Source organism: Acanthochromis polyacanthus, chromosome 3, assembly GCF_021347895.1.
Source record: "Acanthochromis polyacanthus isolate Apoly-LR-REF ecotype Palm Island chromosome 3, KAUST_Apoly_ChrSc, whole genome shotgun sequence".
Classification (NCBI taxonomy): Eukaryota; Metazoa; Chordata; class Actinopteri; family Pomacentridae; genus Acanthochromis; species Acanthochromis polyacanthus.
The window spans coordinates 15,634,769-15,658,396 of NC_067115.1; the positions used below are offsets into that span (position 1 = coordinate 15,634,769).

General features: G+C 39.7%; 1 protein-coding gene across 1 annotated transcript in view; it reads left to right on the forward strand.

Moving 5' to 3' along the window:
• The window catches only part of LOC110967491 (complement C3-like), a 35,195-nt gene extending 13,445 nt beyond the window's left edge, over nucleotides 1-21,750 (forward strand). The window contains exons 16-43 of the mRNA XM_051945584.1: nucleotides 4,218-4,347; nucleotides 5,199-5,285; nucleotides 6,890-7,087; nucleotides 7,183-7,303; nucleotides 7,407-7,495; nucleotides 7,813-7,952; nucleotides 8,873-9,085; nucleotides 9,413-9,476; nucleotides 9,575-9,664; nucleotides 10,299-10,505; nucleotides 10,587-10,662; nucleotides 10,787-10,946; nucleotides 11,032-11,127; nucleotides 12,029-12,179; nucleotides 12,438-12,523; nucleotides 13,414-13,491; nucleotides 15,771-15,926; nucleotides 16,565-16,627; nucleotides 17,124-17,205; nucleotides 17,342-17,381; nucleotides 17,630-17,720; nucleotides 17,824-17,913; nucleotides 18,453-18,555; nucleotides 19,049-19,138; nucleotides 19,739-19,831; nucleotides 19,908-19,991; nucleotides 20,319-20,481; nucleotides 21,575-21,750. Of these exons, the coding sequence (XP_051801544.1) occupies nucleotides 4,218-4,347; nucleotides 5,199-5,285; nucleotides 6,890-7,087; nucleotides 7,183-7,303; nucleotides 7,407-7,495; nucleotides 7,813-7,952; nucleotides 8,873-9,085; nucleotides 9,413-9,476; nucleotides 9,575-9,664; nucleotides 10,299-10,505; nucleotides 10,587-10,662; nucleotides 10,787-10,946; nucleotides 11,032-11,127; nucleotides 12,029-12,179; nucleotides 12,438-12,523; nucleotides 13,414-13,491; nucleotides 15,771-15,926; nucleotides 16,565-16,627; nucleotides 17,124-17,205; nucleotides 17,342-17,381; nucleotides 17,630-17,720; nucleotides 17,824-17,913; nucleotides 18,453-18,555; nucleotides 19,049-19,138; nucleotides 19,739-19,831; nucleotides 19,908-19,991; nucleotides 20,319-20,481; nucleotides 21,575-21,716 (3,183 nt within the window). The 3' untranslated portion in view covers nucleotides 21,717-21,750. The remainder of the gene's footprint in view (nucleotides 1-4,217; nucleotides 4,348-5,198; nucleotides 5,286-6,889; nucleotides 7,088-7,182; nucleotides 7,304-7,406; nucleotides 7,496-7,812; nucleotides 7,953-8,872; nucleotides 9,086-9,412; nucleotides 9,477-9,574; nucleotides 9,665-10,298; nucleotides 10,506-10,586; nucleotides 10,663-10,786; nucleotides 10,947-11,031; nucleotides 11,128-12,028; nucleotides 12,180-12,437; nucleotides 12,524-13,413; nucleotides 13,492-15,770; nucleotides 15,927-16,564; nucleotides 16,628-17,123; nucleotides 17,206-17,341; nucleotides 17,382-17,629; nucleotides 17,721-17,823; nucleotides 17,914-18,452; nucleotides 18,556-19,048; nucleotides 19,139-19,738; nucleotides 19,832-19,907; nucleotides 19,992-20,318; nucleotides 20,482-21,574) is intronic.
• Nucleotides 21,751-23,628: the final 1,878 nt, after the last annotated feature.

Genomic DNA, 23,628 nt, shown 5'->3' on the forward strand with positions numbered 1-23,628 from the left:
CCCACACACATGCATGTTCACACACATTGACCCGCACCTGCACCTTCAAAGCTGCGCTTTCAGAAACAATCATTGATGTGCCTCCCATACACAAACACTGACATGCAACACCTTCAAAGTTGCAGTATGATAAACAAGTAATGATGACAACTTTGAGTCCCACCCCTTTCCCATGTCTCTCCTGACCATTTTTTCATTTTGATGCAAGACAGCAAAGTGAAAAGAAGGTTTTTCTACAGCAAAAGCTCTTGAGCTAATATTTACCCCAGTTGAAGAGAAGGGGCAAACAAAACCGGGTCATATATGACCCGGAAGACAGTTAATGTCAGTATTTGTTGCCATTCAAAAAATTTGAAAGGGTTAAAAAAAAATGTTTCATCTGAACTTCAACATATACCCTTCTCTAAAAATCCATAATATTAAATTGGACCTCAAAAATCCTAATTTGTAATTATTGCTGTTCTTAACGCCAAAAATATACATTATTTTATGCAAATTAGGTAAATGATGTCATACAATTTTAAAAATGTGTAAAAATTAATTTCAATCAGTTGGAGGGAAGTTGACAAATAAGGTGAAACATAGAATTTGTATATGATTTTAATGTACATGCTAAAAATGAGTCAAACAAATCCGGGTCATATATGACCCGGAAGACAAGTAATGTAAAGCAGGGGCGGTTTTAGACTTTCAGCTCTAGGGGTCCTTAGCACCTGGTTGGGCGTGGGGGGGGCGCACATCTGACCAATGTTAAGCGGCTCACCCAGCTCTTCTGCATTCATAACAGGGCTCAGTCATTCTCTTAGATGACCCATTGATATATTACTTATAGTACACTTACTGTCACTGAATTCTTTTAGGGCAATGAAAACAGGCCAGTAAAGTTAAGGGCCTAATTGTGACTTTTTGATAAGACCCCAGGATGGCATGGGGCATTTGATGAGAACAATACTGCCCTCTTTGCTAGGTTGCCCAAAAATGGTAAAATGTAGAAACAGTGTTTCCCATATAAGATTCCTAATTTGGTGGTTTGGGTGTTGGTTTTCATGGTCTTTACACACACTATTCGTTGGCTCAAGAAACAGTCAAAATAGTCCTTCTCAAAATGCTGACCATTTGAAGTTTGATTTTCAAAATATGTCTGCTAACAATTGAGTTAACGCCACAAAATAAACATTTGAACACATGCAGTAACGTCCTTCGTGTTCTGTGCTTTGCCCCCCAAACCTTACCTGAAGCTTTTGCTGGAGTTTTCTTGGAAAAAAATGCCCTAATATCCATTGTGACGGTCGGCCTACAAACAACACATTGATAAAAAAATGATATGGCACCAGTGTGAAATTACAATAGCCTTTTTTTCACCTTCATGTTTGGCATAAGCATTGCTTGCTTCATTTTGTGATTTGCGAGGCTAAACGAGTAAAATTCGCTAGCTAGAAGGCAAGCTAGCTAGCTGGATTGTTTGTTTAGACAACTCAGGCTTATAAATGCAGGTTTCATGAACAAACTTGTGAGTTCACTTCAGAGTATAAATACCAAGTAAATGTTGCAGTCACCTGCAGTTGCTGGCTCTGTTGGCTAGCCTGTCAATCTCTCTGCCGGATCCATCACACGCACACAGGGGTGGGAGCAGCATTCAGTGCAGCGGCAGAGTAGAGGGGAACTTGCGCTCTCTTAATGGATCAAACCATTATCCAAGGGGGGGGGGGGGGGTGTCAAATTAAGGAGAACTTTGCCAGATTTTACATTTGGTTTGAAACGGTAAAATAAATAACACTGTTAATAATTATTTCAGCATTTATTATAAACATAAATAAATAACGCCCAATAATTCTAGGGGTGCTTAAAAAAAATGAAGGGGTGCTCAAGCACCCCTGAAAATGGTCTAGCTCCGCCCCTGATGTAAAGTATTAGTTGCCGTTTAAAAACTTTGAAAGGGTTAAAAAAATTATTTTATCTGAACTTCAACATTTGGGCCTCACTAAAAATACTTAATATTGTATTGGACCTCCGAAATCATAATTTGTAATTATTGTTTTTTTTACTCAAAATATGTGTATTTTTATGCAAATTAGGTAAATGATGTCATATAATTTTTAAAAAGTGTTAAAATTCGTTTCAGTCAGTTCTAGGGACGTTGACATATAAAGTGAAACACTGAATTTGTGGATAATTTGGATCTACATGGCATATATGAGTCATACAAAACCGGGTCATATATGACCCAGAAGGCCTTTATAGGGTAGTCAAAATGAATACCGCATGAAGGTTAAAGACATTAAAGGTGAACTCCAAGGTCAAGGTTTGCCTAGCCGCGCTAGACAACCCAAGGCAATGAATTTAATTCTCTGCCAGGGTCGACAATAAAAACGACAACAGTCATTAAGCTCCATTAGCACTGACTCTGAATAATCTTTCTGTTAACATGTCTGTAATATACTTGAGCTTCACCCATTGACTGTATAAATAAGGCTTCACCGAACTCCCGCATCCCCTGATTTCTGGCGCTCTAGGAACTACGTCAGCCTATTCGTTGCGCTGATTGATTGTATACCTACCCCATTGCAGCAGAGTGATTTGAAAGACAACCTTTTAGTCCGCCTCCCTCCCTGTCGAGAGTTCCTAGACCCTTGTGTCTTCAGACCTGGGTCTAGCGCAGCCAGACTAAGGTCAAGGTACATCAGATCGCAGCATCCGTCGTTTGAGCCAAAGTGGACTTCATGGGAGATGACCAAGGAGGACACCATTGTTGAAAACAAATTATAAAAAAGCCAGACTGGAATTTGCCAAACTGCATGTTGACAATCCACAAAGCTTCTGGGAGAATGTCCTATGGACAGACAAGACAACACTGGAACTTTCTGGCAAGGCACATCAGCTCTATGTTCACAGATGCAAAAATGAAGCATATCAAGAAAAGAACACCGTCCTTACTGTGAAACATGGAGTATCTGTTATGTTCTGTGGCTGCTTTGCTGCAGGGTGTCTTGAATATGTGCAGGGTACAATGAAATCTCATGACTATCAAGAGAGAAATGTGCTGCCCAGTGTCAGAAAGCTTGGTCTCAGTTGCAGGTCATGGGTCTTGCAACAAGATAATGACCCAAAACACACCGCTAAAAATAGCCAAGAATGGCTAAGAGGAAAACATTGGACTGTTCTGAAGTGGCCTTCTATGAGCCCTGATCTAAATCCTATTGAACATGTGTGGAAGGAGCTGAAACATGCCATCTGGAGAAGGCACCTTTCAACCCTGAGACAACTGGAGCCGTTTGCTCATGAGGAGTGGAACAAAATACCTGCTGAGAGCTGCAGAAGTCTCACTGACAGTTACAGAAATGGTTTGATTGCAGTGATTACCTCAAAAGGTTTTGCAACAAAATTTTAAGTTAAGGGTACCATCATTTTTGCCCAAGCCTGTTTCATGAGTTTATTTTTTTTTAAATAATTGTTAAACCACGGTTCAAAAGCAATGTCTGATTTTCATTGGTTAATTTTCATAGCATTTTTATTTATTATTACTTTTATCAGATTCAAATTATTTCTGTGATCATTGTGGGTTTTCCTGTCATTAACAGAGGGGTACCAACAATTTTGTCCTCGTGTGTAAGTGTCTGTCTGTGTTTGAGTCATAGGCAACAAGAGAAGCTCTGTTCTGATGTAACTCCAGTCCAGTAAATATGGTATAGGCAGTACTGGTAGCTGAACACTGTCTTGCCATTGCCCATGTTGAAATTCAGAAGTGACTGGTGCTGGAAAATGTTTGAAGTAGTGCCGTTTTTTGTGTGTTTGTTCTCTAATCATATATGATGTGCAATTTAATCTGGAAAATTAACCTCATTTAAGATAAAAATTGTGATAGATCATCAATATCTATATGTTATACAATATTCTACAGGTTGAAGCTGAAACATCCTTAATCTCTAAAATAAATCCGGCAGGGCTCAAAAATAGTACACAGAGGTGCAAGATGTTCATATTCTTTATGATTTCTTGCATTAAAATGCTGTTATACTGCAAAAACGTCTGCTTTTGAGTTCTGTCTACTTTTAACGATAGATGTGTGGTTTCAATAGAGGTGCAAGACCAGTAAATATGCTTAAAAAACAAGATAAACACACAACAAAGAACCTTTACAGACGATGTGATTCTTGATTTCTACATCCCCTGACTGAGATTTCTGTGTCTGTATTTCTGGATTACTTTCATCCTGTCAGATTTGGGACGTCGTGGAGAAGTACGACACTGGCTGCACACCAGGAGGCGGGAAGGACAGCATAAACGTCTTCTTTGATGCTGGACTGATGTTTGAGACCAACACTGCTTCTGGGACGCCCCACAGAATAAGTAACACTATCTCTGTCTTTACTCTGACTTTCTCTGAGTAATGTAAGGGGGGCTAACTGGTAAATCAAAGTAATTGCGCCACAAAACAAATTCTTCAAGTGTTGAAATGAAAGGCGTTGCAAAAGATGTGTGCTGTTATGTTTTTTTTTAATACTCTGGTTTCGTTTGCCAAGTAAATGTGTTTTACTATCATGATTGTTTCTGAGGTTCGACCTTTGTAAATGAAATCAATGCAGGAAATATGAATCACATTGTCCCAAATATTTTTTGATTTATATCACATCAGTAATTTAGGCTTATGGTTTTCCAATATTGGGCTACATTATAATTAAGGTGTCTATCTCACTGTACTCTGAGTTCAAATGAATGAATGAAACTGTGTGCTAAACTTCTGTCAGATTAAGTAGGCTTCTTACCTCAGGGTGGTAAATGCATACTCAGTTTACACTTTGGTTAATGTATCACATTAGATTCATTGTTGGGCAGAATGTGGATCCACACATGCTTACAGACATGCACAGTGTATAGCAGCACTATATGTAAAGAAGGACAACAAGAATTATATGGTATAAACAATAATGTGAAGTACTTAGGTGATGGAAAAGTAGCAGCAGATTGACTTGCTGCACATTATAAACTCAACCAAATGCTAACAGACTTTTCAGTGACAATGAAGTCAGTTCAGTTTAAAGATCTGCTGTTTCAGGTTTGCAACACTTCTGTATGTTTGGACACGGGAACACGTCTGTGGCTGCTGTGTCAACTTACCTCAAACTATTTTAACAGTATCGTGACACATATATCATGCAGCTTTGACTTGTTACAGATTTAAGTGTGTTTTGTATTTCCAGATTTTAGCTGTAAAGCCAGCAGCAGCAGCAGCAGCAGCAGCAGGAAGAAACGAGCCACCACTATAATGGAAGTCAGAACCAGCTTGGGTAATAAATCAAAGCTAAAATTAGCCAATTATTACACACAGAAAAAAATGTACAAAAACATACATGCCATGTCTTCTCCAAACCAAGGCAGAAAACAATGAAAAATATGCCCATATTAAAAAAAATGTTTCCTTCATGCTATGTTAAGAGCCTCTTTGAAACTGCAGGACTCCATTTTTCTGTCATTCTGTGAAAACGTCTGACGTATCACATGACAGTTTCACAAATATTTTTATAAATATTCATATTTTATGCTATTAATATTGCAGGCAAATTAGAAATGGTGGGCAGAAATAGAAAAATTTGATGATTTGAAATAGAATGACCAAATGGCATTTCCAAGCATGGATCCCTCCTGGGTGTCTCCTCCAAGTCTAAATAAGGTAGTCAAATGTTATTTAATGCGCAAGCATTGAAGCACTTTGTTGTTCCTCGGGCTTATTCTTATAGAGTCTTCTGACGTAATTTTCTGCATCCAACTTATCCCACAGCTTTAAGAAAAACCCTCCAATTTACATATCAACACATGCAGCTCGATCGGGAATGGTGTGCTGTGGCATTTCATTGTATGGTTTTTAGGAAACGCATAAAAAACTTTAAATTAAACAGAGAGTCTGCCAAACAGCTGCTAAAACCCAGCCATCTTTGGAACCCTGCAGCTCTGACATACCTTACAATAGAACCTTCATTCCAAGTTAAAATGGGTCGTAAGGCTTAGAATGCGATTCTTTTCAGTCTCTGTTTTGATATATTTTATGCATTTTACGCAGTTGCAGTTCAAGTTTTATTAATTTTTTAAAAATCCAGGATTTCACAAGGCCGGTCATGGGACCAAATCTCAATTTGACCAGAATTATTTGGGTATTTTTAAGCGCAGTTAACCTTGTCTCCTCACAATTTCTACTCTGCCTGGACAATATATTCATAAAAATAGGTATTTTTGTCCTCTTTCATCCAGTGTGAGTCTCATTGCTGTAGGACCTACTTTTCTTTTTCATAAATCTTCTGACAGCATAAAGTGATGACCAAAACTCTAATTCAATCCCATTATATCAGAGTTCCAAAGTTTCAAGTGAAAATCAAAAAAGTAGGATCTCTCTAACTTGCCACTAAATCTATCAAATATACAGGATAGAAAATACATCAGCTTGTTTAAAACATTGCGATTGCGTTTCACACGGTGAAAAAAGTTTTTTGATATGACTTGCAGTTTTTGAGCTGTGCTTTTGTTTGAGGGTCTAATCTAAATAGCTGGCTTTTCAAAAATAAAATGCACTTAAATAAACAAATTATAAATAAATCAATGATCCCTTATGTGTAATCACAGCAGGACATAATAACTCAAAATTTCTCCAGAAATATTTGAGTTGAATTTTCAAACCTCTGAGTAGGTGCTAATCAATACCAAAGAACCTTTTCAAGGGACCGTTACAAAATGTGTATTTTAATGAACTGCAGCTCTGTCAGAATTTAAAAAAGCAGTGACATGTTAAGATAATATATTTATATCTCCAAGCATTCTATCATCAATGTGTAAATTCTTAATTGTTGTAAACCATCATTTATCAGCTCATTCTTTCCTCCACAAACCTCTTTCTTTCCAGCAAGTCAATTTGAGGACAAAGAAGAAAGAGAGTGCTGTTTGGATGGCATGACTGACGTCCCTGTTTCATACAGCTGTGAGAGGCGCAGCGAGTACATCCTGGACGGTCAGGCCTGCGTCAAGGCCTTCCTCAACTGCTGCAGGGAGATGGAAAGACAGCAAAATGAGAGGAAGGAGGATGCCCTGCAACTGGCTCGCTGTAAGAGATGGGCACAAGGGACGCAGGAGATTTGTTGAATTATTTAGATTTCTGCCTCTATAAATAGTAATAATTCTTTTTAATGATTTCTTTAGCTGAGGAGGATGATGAAAGTTACATGGACAGCACCGAAATTGTTTCTCGTACAAAATTCCCTGAAAGTTGGTTTTGGTACGAATACAAATTGTCAGCGTGCCCAAAAAACAACCCTCTCTGGTAAGGACGGCCACTGAAACGTCACGCAGCCAGTAAAAGCCATTAAAATCTATTTGAAAGTTCTTTTGCCTCTAAAACTGCAAACTGTATTTCTTGATTTCAGTGAGACCACGTTTTTGAAGCAAAGTGTTTTTTTGCCAGACTCAATCACAACATGGCAGTTCACTGCTATCAGTATGTCAAGAACTCACGGTGAGGATTGGTTCTCTGCACAGCTTACTTTTCTGATTGTCGTTAGTTGGACTTTGTTTTACTCAGATGCAGTAACTGCCGTGTTTATGGCTCGATTCTGTCCCAGTTCTTTGTCATATACATGAACGTCTGTCACAACATTCAGTGTCTTTCAATCGGTGCTCTCACCTTAGCTGGTTTGAGTCACAACTACATGTGTGAATTTTAAATTTCTCATTTTTTACAGTATGTTCTTAAGCACCATCATCTGCTTTTTTTTTCTCCATTTTATTCATTTCGTTTTTGTCTTTTCGTTTGTTTTATCTTTTCTGTTTAAGGTATCTGCGTGGCTGATCCATTAGAAATCGTTGTCCGTAAGAAATTCTTCATTGATCTCAGGCTGCCGTACTCTGCTGTCCGTGGAGAGCAGCTGGAAATTAAGGCAGTCCTCCACAATTACACCCCTAGGCGCATCACAGTGAGTCACAAACAGCAGTAAACATAGAACTGAAACACAGTGTGGGGCATTAAAGATAACAAAAGTAATGGCTTCTAGCCCTAGTGTCATCACTGTGAGTCTGGGTATTGCTTTAGTATCAGGCAGAGTTGCTCGAAACGCTGGGCAAAGACACTAGGGAGATGGATGAAACAAGCGTATATCAGCAAAATGTCATCAATAAACCACCAAGGTGTTCATAACTGACAGGTAACAGTTAGCTACGACAAAGTTTAGTTTCAGGAATATCAGAAATATCACTGTTAAGGTGCTGCTGAATATTTTTCTTGTCAGTATTTTTCTCTACTGTCATTTTAACTGTATTCATGGTGACATGAATATTTCATGCAAAAAGGGCACTACTTTTAGAAAAGGTATAACACGGACGAGATTTTTGGCAGATTCTTGCTGCTCTGGCTCTCGGATTCGACTACACTGTTTGTCTGGCAGCACCATTTGTAGGATGAATGAATGGCGGTGAATGTGAGGCAGCTGTTTTAAAGCTTTAATATTAAAGGCTTTTTGTACATGTATTTCATGAGGCAGGTGCGTAGGAGAGGATGGATCAAAATCCAGTACACTGAATAACTTGCAATGATAGATTTATTAGCACGACATTTCGTTCCTAAATCTTCATTTATAGTTTTGTGCAAAGTGAAATGTCAGCAGTACAGTTATTGTTGTATCGCTTGGTAACACCAGACACATCTCATTGGTCACCTAAACTGATTCTTGTGTGTTTTGATGATGCAGTAAAGTTGGGTCATTGTCATACTCACTGACGACACTCCTTCAATGGATCCATGTCCCTGGGAAGCATAGTTTTCACTCTCCTTTATTTACATCCTTCTCTTTTTGTCAATCTCATTTATGTCCACCTCTCCATCTTAATCCCCATCCAGGTACGCGTGGATTTGAAAGAGGAGACCGATTTATGCAGTGCAGCTTATAAGCATGGGAAGTTTCGTCAGGAGGTCAAAGTAGAACCAAAAACCACACGAGCCGTACCATTCATCATAATCCCCATGAAGAATGGAAAATTCCCCATTCAGGTCAAAGCAGCTGTTAGAGAAACATTCCTCAATGATGGAATCACGAAGATGCTTCTGGTGGTGGTAAGAGAAAGACTTTTGAGTGGTCTGCCATATTGGAAACGATTGAAATGTTCAACCAGCCATGAAATAATGCAGGCTTAAATTTTGTATTTACATTTCAGATCAGTAACTGTCTGTCATGCATGTTGTCTGGCCACTTAATAAAATATCAGAGTCGTCTGGCTTGGGCAGTGTGCAATTTTCAAAATATACTGAAATTAATATTAAGAAAAGTACTATGGATATTAAAATGTCAACATGGAAATTCTTTTATCTTGTACACAAAGATAGTTTTTTTTTGTTTGTTTGTTTTACTCCTGGTGTGTTTATTAACTGTTATTTTGCCAGCCTGAAGGCGTACTGATAGAATCTCCAATAAATATAGCCCTGGACCCTGCAAGAGAAGGTGTCGGTAAGTTTGTCACTGAATTAGCCACAATTAGCAACAAAAGTGTCATATGTGCATCTGCTTTTTATATTTGCGAATCCTCTATTTTTCTCTTTTCTTAGACGGTATACAGGAAGAAATGATCAACAGTGGAATTCCTACGGCGGAGTTTGTTCCAGGCGCACCTGTGAGCACAATAATTTCTCTGACAGGTGAGGTCAAGGGACATACAGTATTTCATTCAAAGTGGAAGTCTAACCTTCCCATGTAAGAGTACAGTTCATGTAAATTCAGATGAATTCTCCCCGGAATTGAGGGGAGGGACTAAAGAGAATCCATACAGCCTGCATGTATTTTGCATACTACAGAGAAATTGTCACTTTTTGTGGTATCAGGTACCTCAGACATCACAACCATACAAGCTGGATCTCGACTCTGCATCTCTGTTTCTGATCCTCAGGATTTATTGTTATAGCTTCTGACTGACTGTCTCCCGTACAGAGTTTGCCAAGCAGTATAGACCAGTCAGTATCCTATCTGGAGAAACATCTGTCCAGCGTCACCAACCCTTATGCTGCTGCAGTTGATGATTGATTTAACAGCTTCATCCGTCAGTTTACACACATATTGGTACAAATGCAAAGAAACTGACTACTCATTGCATTGCGTCTGCATGTATGCTACCTTTACTTTGTGCTGGCATGATAATAAGAGGTTATTTTGGGGCGTATAATGTCAGAGTGCCAGTAAAATCTTGTTTTGTATTGTCAGTTGGTATTGTTCCAACAGAAGTATTGCCCTCATAATTGTCAATGACCAACTCAGTGGTTTTCTTTGTCCACACAGGGAGAGAGCAGATGAATGGTCTGTTTGATTACGCCATCAGTGGGAACTCTATGGGTAATCTGATCAAACAGCCCCACGGTTGTGGAGAGCAGAACATGATAGGTATGACTCTGCCCGTCATTGCAACCATGTATTTGGACAAAACCAACCAGTGGGAAACTGTGGGCTTGGACAAACGGAAAGATGCCATCCGACACATAACAACAGGTACAATATTCTCCTCAAACTGCAATCAAAGATTCAGAAGACAACTAAACCGCAGTTAGTGAAATGTTTGTGTGTGTCCAGGCTACACAGCTGAGCTTAAATACCGTAAAGGCGATGGGTCTTTTGCTATTTTTCATCATGCAAAAAGCAGCACCTGGTGAGACATCTGAAAATTCATGAACTCGTACATTAATGTTTAACTCATTTTATGTACAACTAAATAAATAAATAACTGAAAGTGAATTCCAAGCTATTACACCACCTCTGCTCTCCTCTGTTAGGCTGACAGCCTACGTTGCCAAGGTGTTTTCCATGGCCTATAATCTGGTGGCAGTGCAAGAAAGTGTGATATGTGACGCCATCAAGTATCTCATTCTGACATCAAGGACACCCAATGGCATGTTTACAGAACTTAGAAGGGTGTACCACAGAGAAATGACTGTGAGTGCACAGATTTCTGCAATTATTAAATCTGTCTCTAAACAAAAACAAACATAATCACACCTTTGTGTGTGTCATTGTGTAGGGTGGCGTGCTGGGTACAGATTCACACGTCTCCATGACGGCCTTCTGCCTCATCGCTCTGCAGGAGTCACGCAGAATATGTTCTGCCACTGCTAGTGTGAGTACATCTACCTGAAACAAGGTTTTCTCTGCTCTCTTCTCTCTATTTCATGACCAGGACAGATGAGAAGTCTAAGCAATAAGTTACTGAGTGTGTGGAAAGTGACTGTTATCTTACATATTCAACCAAACAGTGCAAGACCTAAAAATCTGTAAATGTAACAAATATAGAATCTTCTTACTTCTTCCTCCTGCTCTGCCTGTTATTCCTTATTTTTTTCTCAGCTGGCAAATGTGCTATTTTTCTCTATGGGCAACACCATAATTTTAAAATTTTCTTTTGCAATGGTTCCAAAACAATTTTCCTTTGTTTGTCTCAATATCTCTAAAAACTCCTAAATATTGCCCCCTTGCATCAGCAGTCTCCTTTTCTGCGTTTTATGGAAAATTTTGAAATACACAACACCCTCCTCCCCCCAAGATAAAGAAAACATAAAAACACATCCATTTGCATATTTAGCGTATCTAACATCCAAAATGATTTTGTCTTTATTTATTTGCCTTCATCCTAATTTTTCATTGCGTCACCATGAACCTGTAACTATACTATCTTATTTCATTTTGATATAAGTTTTTTTTAATTCAGGTGTGCTGCAGTCACAAGCATCAGATGATGATCTTTCTTTGTTTGCTTTCTTTTTGATCATTTCTTCTTGGTGACAGTAGTTTTCATTTAACGCTTCCCATGTTTTGGCATGCACTTCCGGAATTGAGGGGAGGGACTAAAGAGAATCCATACAGCCTGCATGTATTTTGCATACTACAGAGAAATTGTCACTTTTTGTGGTATCAGGTACCTCAGACATCACAACCATACAAGCTGGATCTCGACTCTGCATCTCTGTTTCTGATCCTCAGGATTTATTGTTATAGCTTCTGACTGACTGTCTCCCGTACAGAGTTTGCCAAGCAGTATAGACCAGTCAGTATCCTATCTGGAGAAGCATCTGTCCAGCGTCACCAACCCTTATGCTGCTGCCATGGCGTCATATGCCCTGGCCAATGAAAACAAACTGAACAAGGAGATCCTCTACAAGTTTGCCTCCTCAGGTTTTCTTACACAAAAATCCTTAACATGATTTTGAGTTTTAAATCAATGATGATTAGATAGACAGACATACGTATGTAAACAAGAGGATTTAAGGACTTTAGAAAAGTCAGTGAAGCTTGTCACAAGTACAATATAGTAATAACAGTTTGTTTGCTTGTGTGTGTGTGTGTGTGTGTGTGTGTGTGTGTGTGTGTGTGTGTGTGTGTGTGTGTGTGTGTGTGTGTGTGTGTGTGTGTGTGTGTGTGTGTCTTCTACAGACCGATCCCACTGGCCTGTACGTCGCGATCATGTTCTCACACTGGAAGCCACAGCTTACGCTCTTCTCGCTCTCGTAAAGACTGGGGTGAGCACATAGAAGAGCTGTAATTCCTGTTACTACTGTAGAAGAGTGAAGACATGCAATTCTGTTAGGTTTAATATATATGCATGTATATAATGTTTTCCATGTTTACTTTTTAAAATTACCATATATTTTCTTATACGTTGGTGTCATTTTCTACAAATAGCAGATCTTGCAAACTGCAGTGTAACAAATACTATGATATTTGATATTAATGAATGGATACCAGGCTTCGAGTGACAATGCAAAAATGAAAATGTTTGCCATGTTCAAGATCCTAGTTGAACATGTTTTGTTATGTAAATGTTTCTTTCTGATTTTAAAAATAAAGCAAAATGGAAGTTTTGCTAGTTTTACAAGTTAATGGAACTACCGTGGCACATTTTAACCTGATGATAACAAAATAATAAATCAGGGAATTTGGCCAGCGGAGACTGAAAATTAAAAAAATATTTCACCCACAATTACAAACATCAGGTTCATTGTGGAGCTCAAGGAACAACATAGTCAGAAATATCCATCCTCTGGGGTCCATGAATAACCATGGCAAAACTCTAGCAGATTCATCTGTTATATCTTGAGATCTTTAGGTGTTTCCTAAAAATGCTATTAGTTTTATTGACATCCTCATTTAGATATATGAAGAAGTATTACTCGATAAAAAAAGATTTTAATGATGGATTCTTTCTGGAGGTGTACATAATAAAGTGTTTTTCTGTCATAAAACCTCATTCATTCACATGGCTTCTCTAACACACTAACTTTTAAGCCATCTTGCAAACAATAACAGCTAACAAAGATATGTTAGTTTGTAAAATATATTCAGATGTCTACATTCATTAAAATTACTTTAAAAAGCTTCTCTTCTTCTTCATCATCTTCTGCTATTTCAGGCCTTTGAAGAAGCTAAACCCATTGTGCGATGGCTCAGCCAACAGCAGAAGGACGGTGGAGGATATGGATCAACTCAGGTAACACAACTCCCAATTCTGGATACGTTCATATGTGTTTCTATCACACCTTTCCTGATTTTTCTCATTAACCGTGGACTTGAGTAGATGTCGAGTGATGTTTTTTTCAGGGCTAATACCAATTATTAATGATCAATGAGGCAGAGATAGGTGATATTTGTAAATGATAATGTCACAGGCCCTACCACTAAGGATTTCAGCTGATCGGACACAGCTACAGTGAGAGCGCAGCTGTGTCCGATCAGTAATCAGCAGCAGATAAAGCCTGGTTTGACCCATCACTCCCTGCTGGTTCGTTGCTCCTGCTGGCTCTTCACCAGCCACTCCGCCCTGGTCTGCCACAGCTCCGGACCCCCCGCCTGCTCTGTCCTGCCTGGCATGTTTCTGGAGCTCTGCCCCTGCCTCGGCTCCCGCCGCCCTGCTCCGCTGCACTCCCGCAGCCGCCCCCTCTCCACTGCATATCTGCAGCCCCGTGCTCTCTGCTACACGTTGGCAGCACCGGTGGATGCCGCCACAGGCTGCTGGCTGCAGAACCAGTCTGCCGCCCTCCCGTTTGGAATTATGGGCTGTGAATCAAGCCGTTTTGTTGTAGTTTAGGGGTTTGCCCATGTAGTGGCCAGTTTTGGTTTGTTATTCTTGGTTATTTTAGAACCCTATTTGATCTTTAGTTAAATTCACCGATTTTTGAATAGAGTTTGGTGGGTGTTGATCTGCTTGGTCAGTGTCTGGTGTTTCCTTATTTTTGAATAAAATCCTTGTTTAGAACATGAGTCTGCCTCCTATGTGCCTGCACTATGGGTTCAAACCCCCTGCCCCTTGACAGAATGAATCAGCCAGTCATGAACCCAGCAGGCACACAGTCCAGCTCTCGTCAGCCCCTGCCATTTTTACTGCCCGGCAAAACTGCGTTTGCCGGAAGGTATTGTTTTCACCTGCATGGTCTTGCTTGCTTGCGTGTTTGTCTGTAACAATTTGGTTTCTGCGTGATAACTCCATAAAATATTGATGTAGCCTCACCATATTTGGTACACAGGTCTACCATAATAAGACACAGGTCAAGTTCGCATTTGGTGACCGTGACCTCATTTTCAAGGTCACAGGGGTCATCTTTGTCGCCGGGCGGTCCAAGTTTGGTAAAACTTCTTGTTTTTTTAATGGGTTGATCTTTTTTGCTGGACAAGTGAAAGAAGGCAGCCAGGCCGGAGGTGAAAAATGCAGCAGTGTCTGTGGGGCGCAGGCACGCTGCCCAAAGGCCTTGGCTGATCCCCTACCTGCCTGATTCTATTCTGAGGCATTTGAATTCTCCCCTGAGCCAGCCACCCGTCGGTCTGCCAGTTAGCGCCTCACCCCCAGTCTGGGAGGGGCTCGATGCCGCCTCACTCAGTAGTCCCACTTGTAACCTACCAGAGCTGGTTCCCCAGCCTTTGGCTGAGCCGGCTGCTGGGAAGTCCTCTCGCAGGAGGCATGGCTCGAACCCGAACCCTGCTGCCTCTTGGTGCCTTGACCTCGCTGCTCCCCTGCGTTGCAGAGGCCTCACCCCCAGTCCTGAAGGGGCCTCGTGCCGCCTCGCCTGCGGCGTTGGAGGGGCCCTGCACCCCGTCTCCTGTCCTTGTTGGGGGTCGCCGCCCCGTCTCCTGTCCTGAAGAGGCTTAAAGCCTCCCCTGCAGTCCTTGAGGGGTGTGACACCACCTCCCCTGCCACTTTAGTGGGTCCACGTCGCTTGGGACAGAGGACAGCCAGAGCCTGCTGTGAATCCCTCCAGCCAAGAGACAGTGCTGGAATTGGCAGACACCTCCCCTGGCGCAGTGGCCGCCCGGGCCCCGGAGGGGTCCCCGGGCCCCCAGCGGTGTCACACCGCTGGCGGTTCCCAGTCCGGCCTCCAGCCAAGCCTCCCGAGGGTCCCAGTCGAGTCAGGCGCCTGCCTCCAGAGGACTGTCGCCTCTGCCACCAAACCCCCCTGCCCCTTGACAGATAATTGTTTTTAACAGTGAACTTTTGGTGTCAAAATCTGGAATAACACAAACTCCAACACAGACAGACAGATACTTTATTCGTCAGGAAACCAATGTTCAAAAGAACTTGCAATCATTCTGGTTGAAGAAATAAGGTGATGTTTACAAAGAAATGGTGCAAAGTCACTGGTATTCACAGAAAAAAGACACTAAAAATAAATCTAACTATGGTGTAAAAACATATTTAAGCATTTAATTTGTTTACTTTTAAAAATACAGACCATAACAATGCGGGATTGATTATGACAATGAATTATCTCCATCCAGGCTACTATCATGGTGTACCAGGCAGTAGCAGAGTACTGGACCACTGCTAAAGAGCCAGAGTATAATCTGGATGTGAACATCGTGTTACCAGGCAGGTCACTGACTGACAAGTACAAATTCAACAATGAAAACTTTTATTCCACAAGAACATCTAAGGTAAGAACACACAAACCCAGAGTGGCTCATTAAAGCTGCATTAATCAACAATCTGACCATACTGAGCTGAAACATATCAATGTAGGCTATTAGTCTTTCAGGTTTCAGCACCCTTGTTCCTCCACACTTAAACCTATCAATCATTTATCTATTAAAACTTTGAAATACTGTTGTAGCATTTTATATGCAGCATGATAAACGCTACTGATGAACTTGTTGGTTGCAATTCAAGTGTTGTGATGCAGAGCAGCATTTCTACTCCAGTTCTGACCTTGAGGCTGATCATTTAACCATAATAGGTACTTGTATATTGAGTCATCTCTTTAGTAATTTAATGCTTTTGCTTCAGTATTGTTTCTAGAATCATGATTATCTTTCCTCATGTTTGTGCTGAACATCATGAGCTTTACTCAAGGTGTTGAATAAAGAGGCTTCAGGTCATCATAAGGAGTGGCGGATTGTCTCTCACACCACAACGTGTAATAGCTACACTGATCCACTGCAAAAATGCATTTATATAATATACATTTCTGTGTTTTGTGCTTGTAGGTTTGTAGGTGTTTTCCTGTTTCAAGTGATGCCTTTGTACATGACTGGAAATGTTTGTTTACCCATGTGCCTATTTTGCATCTCAACAGTTCAACAGTATAAACAAGGATATAAAAGTGACTGCCAATGGAACAGGAGAAGCAATGTTTAGGGTAAATAGAACACTCTTTTCTTTGATATTTTATGATCTGTTGTGTTGCATATTTCTTTTAATTTCCTAGATATGACAAAAAGCAGTTTAACACAGAGATGATTGTAAGCAGACCCAGGGACATGTAGAGTACAGTGCAATTTATGTCATGCAACATTAAAATCACTACGTGACCGGAAAAGATCGTGACTTTAATAGAACCACCAAGAATGGTACAGCAGCAGACGATGAGGCATGCATGACCTTTCACGGAGTCTAAAAGCAGCACATTACCAATTCTCACTGGGATTTGTGTTTTAACAAAAAAATAATTTAAAAAAAAGATCTATATCATATATATATATATATATATATATATATATATATATATATAGATAGATAGATAGATAGATAGTTTTTGAGGTTTTTTTTGTTAGAACATGTTTTTGAAAACTATATATAAAAACAACTATTCTGACTCTTTCACATTTTAAGCAGCACTTTTGTCTCTGTGACAGATGGTGTCGCTGTATTACGCTCTGCCTAAAGAAAAGGAGAGTGACTGTGAGATGTTCGACTTGAATGTGCAGCTCCATCCAGGTCATTTTCCCACCTCCTTCCTTCTCTTTCTTTTTGTTATCAGTCTTTGAAGTCTTTGTCTTTAGCTTGCTTATGTTTGTATTTTACTGTTCTGAGAGAAAAAAAGAAACACTAAACCAATACTTTGCTCCTGCAGACAAAGGAGAGAGGATGTACAAGCTGACGATAGAGGTTATGTAAGTACCATCGAGAAATCATAATCCATAAGCACATCCATTTTTCCAGTTTCTACTGTTTTTGATTTAATGTTGTATTTGTTGTTCATTTCTCATTTTGCACCTCTTGTGCCCCGATTTCCACTTCAACAGGCTGAGAATTGTTGCTGCTCACCTGTTTTCCCATTTTTAAAACTGATGAAATGTTTCACAGCTTCATAAAGGCTGTTGGATCCTAATTTTTAGGGGTTTACCTCTTTCTCATGCAGGTTTAAGGACAAGCAGCGCAACACAACCATGTCAATCCTGGATGTTGGTTTGCCAACTGGTTTCATTTTCATCAAAGACGACCTGGGCAGAGTAAGGTTTGCATTATGCAAACAATTACATAGTTCCACAGGATTCAGACCAGCTTAAAACACATCATATTTATACTAACCAGTTACTTTTAAACTGTGTATAGTTGTCTAAAGGACGTGCTCGCATCATTGCAAAATATGAGATGGACAAAGTTCTGTCAGAAAGAGGCTCACTCATCATCTACCTGGACAAGGTAAAAGGCTCTTTGTGGCTCCCTTCCTTCAACTGAAATATTTTAGATTGCATTGACACTGAAGTTGCCTTATGACAGAGTGGTGACCTGTCTAGGGTGTCACCAGCCTTCTCCCTAAGTCAGCTGGGATAGACTCCAGCCCCCTGTGCCCCTAATGAGGATTTAGCAGTGTGTAGATAATGGATGGATGAATGACACTGAAGTTGTGTTAATTATTCATATTGGCTTAGTGGTGCTCCTTATTTATTGAAGGCCTGCAGGTACTTCAACAACTTCCTGTCTCAGAGAACTTTCTGTATGGCTAGTATGTGCTGGTTCAGTCCACCCTAAATATAAAAATAATTGCAGATTGTGTTTGTGGTGTGTTCAAAATGACACATTTAGCAGCAATCTGGCTCCAAGTCTAGGCTAGTTCACCATAAATTGTTATTATTGAAATTACAGTGCATTCTTCCAAACAATATCTCTGTCAGAAGCAAAGACTGCTCTTGCGTATTCTCCATTTCACTCACACGCATTACTGTATCTTTGTACCGCAGATTTCTAACGTGCGCTCAGACGAGATCTCCTTCAGGATCCAGCAGAAGACGGATGTGGGCGTCTTACAACCAGCTGCCGTCTCTGTCTATGAATACAATAACAGTGAGTCTCAGAGACACGTAACATAAAAACATATGCATCCTTAAACTAACATATTTATTCTTGTTCTTTGAATATTTTTTTACGGTTCACCTTGAACACAAAGTACATGAACCCATGTGCAATATAACCATGGTCATCTCACTTATGTTTACAACCCAGTATGTGGCTGCTGTACACTACATAATGTGTGCAATACCTACTCAGGGTATATATTATTTTCATGTTTTTATGCAGAGTACTTTATATATTGTGTATACATCTAATTCTTATAATGTATGTTTTTATATTTTTGTTTAACAAAGCTGAATTTGAGAAACACACAAAGAATTCCATTGTACCTGTATTAAAATGTACCTGTGAAAATGGTAATAAACTGAATTCTATTCTATGCAATAGATTTAAAATATTCAAGATATATTTCCTGATGAGCTATGACCTTCTCATCAATCATTCCATACTATTCCTCAACCAGTTTCTTTTCTTTTTGTTTCAGAGAAACATTGTATGAAGTTCTACCGCCCTGAGAGGAGAAATGGAGAGTTGCTGAAGCTCTGCAAAGACAATGAGTGCACATGTGCTGAAGGTAAACAAAATTACTATTACATTACAAACGTGTTACCTGTTGAACGAACAAAAATAACCCCTCCAATATTCCAAGGTGCAAACCATACATTGAGGGTTTGGATATTGTAAAAAAAAAAAAGAAAAAGAAAGAAACATCGCCTCTCATTTTTGTAACGGTAAGAGTAGTTTTCCAAATCTGTCTCCATTTACACAAATAATTTATATTTTAAGTATTAAAAGTATTAGTGCTTTGGCATATTTCCACTTTCAGTACACATTAAAATCAGAAATCATTGGGAAAACGTCATGTCAACCTGTGTGACATCATCAGCTATGATTTTGCAGGCTGCAAAGATCCAGTTTGTTTGGGTTGAGTGGAACCATTTAACAAAATTATTGTTTCTGTAAGCAAGGCTGCATGAATTACAGACGAGAAACAGGTGCACCGATAATGTAAAATGATGATGTTTAATAATACAGTGTCCAAATCTGAGAGTTTTGCCACAGTGAATGTTTAACACAGAACACAGTATAAACATCCTATCCATACATGTAGCAAATAAAGCTGCATTTTTATTTGAAGCGTCAGATTCCCATTTTGACCATTCTCTACTTCCAGAGAACTGCAGCATGCAGAAAAAGGAAGGCATCAGTGACAACGACCGCTCTGCAAAGGCTTGTGAGATCACAGACGCTGGGACAATAGATTTTGGTAAGAGCGAGTGACGGAGTGACTGAGCAACTGAGCAAGCAAGCAAACTAACTACCTGCAACCTGTCTCCCCTCAGTTTACAAAGCAGAAGTGAAAAGCCTTGAAGACGGTTTGTTCACTGACATTTATACTGTGCGTGTGCTGCAAGTCGTCAAGGAAGGTGGGTACAAATCTCTTATTTTCTTTATGATCTTGTTTCTTCTAGTGTTTCTAGGTAGACAGAAGGATTCTTAGCATTGTATATACTACTGAGAAACAATTTCTGCCTAGGAATGTAATGCTCTTAAATAGAAGCTACAGCATATGCTCCTCAACTGGAGGTTGTTGGGCATTTATGTCATTTGAGCTGCCTGACTTTTAATTTCCTGACTGTAATGCTTTTACTAGTGACTAAAAGTAACTATCTGATATAAAACAATTTCAGATTATCTTTTTAGCCAGACAGTAATCCTGTATTCTCTTATCCTACCTTATATTTGACTTGCAGGGACCACTGATGTGGGTCCACAAAGTCAACTGCGCACATTTCTCAGTTATCAGCACTGCAGAGATGCTCTGGATCTGAAACAAAACAAAACCTACTTAATCATGGGCACATCCAAAGATATTCGCACCGCAAGCACCGCAGGACCAGATGGCCAGCAGCACTCGTGAGTTTGGTTTTACAGTATCCCTGCTTTCTATTACAATGTATATTGTAATTCCCTACATGTATCTGATGTGCTTCTGAGTGATAAGACCAGCGCAAAGTGGAGGGCCTTGCATGCTGTATAGACTGTACTTTATGGGTGATGTACTGTAGGTACAGCAAAAAGACGGATCAGTGAAGACAAATATAGATAAAACTATGTGTAATTAATAAATACGCTTTTGTGCTTTTTTTTCAAATTGGATGCCTCAAACCTATTGCTCAGATGACAGAAAGTTCTCTCACTGGTATAGGGTTTCATATATAAAACAGATGTTAATCCATGGACTGTTCAGCTGAACTGCAGGCTGTGAATACACAGAGTAGTTATGGTAAAATAAATAAATAAATAAATCTGAATAGTATAATATTTATTGTATGTAGAGCCACCATATTTTTCCAGTGTTGGTAACAGCTGTGGTCACAAATATGCTGCACATGCTGGTCCCATGTTTATTCAATTTTTGTAAAGCAAATAAATGAAATTCCACTATTTTTTTTCTTATGGTGATTAATGTCACATTAATTGTGACAGCAAAAAACCGACATTCTGAGTTCTGTTTACTCCTAGACATCGTTGTACTGCTTCTGTAGAGTTGCAGGAGTTCATATTGCAATGAAAATTGAGTCTACAGTGAGTGGAAAATGTGACGGGAGCAAAAGCGCCCAGGAACTGCTTAGATTTTAGGGGGTGAAGAACCACATCAAATCATCTGCAATAATTACATGAATCATTGTTTGTGATGCTGAACTAAATGCATCTTTTGAGAGAATCAACATAGTCAGCAGTGACTTTGCACCATAAATAATTGTAGTCTAAACATGTCTACTCTCAGCACAATTTTTGTTGACCAAATTTTAAAAAAACAAACAAACAAAAAAAAAACTAAGAACTGACTTATCTATGCGTTAGACAGCAAATGAACAGTCAAGAATACGAAAATATCTCATTGCTTTGTACTGGTCATAGATCATGCAGAATACTTCAGTGAGGCATTAAGGCATTTTTACCTATAAAACTTGACCCAATGTATTTTTCATTTTGCTCTGTTCAGATTCCAGTATGTGCTTGGTGAGAGAACCTGGATCGAGTACTGGCCAACTGTTGAAGAGTGCCAGACCAACACATACCGAGCCACCTGTTTGGGCATAGAGAAGTTGGTCTTGCAGTACGAGACCTTTGGATGTGAGACTTAGTGAAACTGAAGAAAATAAAAGCTGTCCCCTTGAATTGCCTTTATTTTGCATTTATTTTTCCTGTTATGTCAATCACTGGTTACATACTGAGATGAGATGCAGAAACCATAACATTAAAATGTACCCTTTTTTGTCATTTATTTTCTGTGTCTTATAAAGAGTTGCTAAATGGGAGAAAATATTTCCTTTTTTACTTTAACTAGTCCATACAGTGGTTTTTTTTATATGCTAGAAGACACATGAGTTAAATAGACGGTTCAATTCAATCTTTTGTCATTGTCAATAAAACAATGGAATTTTGTTCAGAGCATTCATACACTGCATACTAATGATATAAAGTGCAAAGATGGTGCAAGTCCCTTCTCCCAGTCCCATAAACACACACTGTGTAACATTAACACACAATGATATAGAATTTAATTGTTTAGTGCAGGCACAAATGTGTAAATATGAACAGTAACAGTGGTACTGCAGCACATAGGGAACATACAGACAGTTACTTAAGTGATGTTTGATTAATGCAACAATGCAAAGTCCAGTTCACAGCTATTGTAACAGTGGGGTATGGTGAGCGTCTCTGGATGGGGCAGTGAGAGGAGGAGGGTAACCGTTTAGCAGCCTCACTGGTTCGGGCTCTAATGGACCTGTAACATACCTGAAGGCGGAACAGGTGATGCGCCGAGTGGTGTTGATCATGCGTGATGTTGTGCACTCTCCTCAGACAGCCGGTGATATAGATGGTACTGGTCTCTGGGAGGGTAATGCCAATGATCGTTCCTGCTGTTTATACCACCTGCTGCAGTGCCTGTTGGTCAGCCTTAGTGCAGCTGGAGAACCACACTAAGAATCCATATGTTAACACACCGCTGATGGCACAGTTGTAGACGTTCACCATCAGCTGTGATCACCATCAGTTAGTGTCATGGTTGAGCATTTTCACTATAAAACAGCCATGCACTAATGACAAAAACACAGATTCAGACTTATGAGGTTTAATGCAGAGCAAACTTGAGGAACCAAACCTGTCATGCAGGTGGAGAGAGAAGTGGCAACTTCATAGTTGTACCCAATCTAGAAGAGGAAACTTCTAAATGTGTAGTTTTGAGACACAGAGATGCATTTTTAGCTGTTTATTCAATGACTAAAGATCAACTCATTGCATCCAGGCAGATTAAATCAGCAACCAAATGGAAGAAACCTGAACCTCCTGAGGTGGGAATTGGGACAAATAAGGTTGGACCTTCTCTGTAATTCTTGCTTCACACAGTTGGGAGAGGATGTTTTGATTAGTTCCTGCAATTTTGCTGCACAGTCGAACAGTTCCCACCCAAAATGTAAGTCACCCAAACAAGCAAATAAATGAAAGTTCAAACAGATTCAAAAAATAAAAGTGGTATCAAGATTAAAATCGTGTTTATAAATTTTATCTTTATATTCAACATTTGTTTTTGCATGTTATTTATATGGTATTGCCTATTTTGTAGTCATACACAGGGTTACACTTCCCTTTATGATGTAAATAAATGGAAGTTTTCATCTTTTATTGCACTTTAATTGAAATGTAAGATGTAAAATAACTGATTGTGTTAGTATTTACCCCACTTCAAGTCAGTATTTAGTAGATGCACCTTTGGGTGCAATTACAACTTTGAGCCTTGTAGATAGGTCTTACTCAGCTTCCCACATGTGGACACAGCAATTTTGCTCCATTTTTTTCTGCTCAACTGCTCAGACTCTGTCAGGTTGCACAGGGATCGTGAGCGAACAGCCCTTTTCAAGTCCAGCCACAAAATCTTACTTGGACTCCTGCTTGGTCACTCCAGGATCACCTTGTTGTGTAGCGTTGATTTCATGGTTTGGATCGTCGTCCTGATGGCAACCAAATTTTCTCCTACGTTGCAGTTCTCTTGCA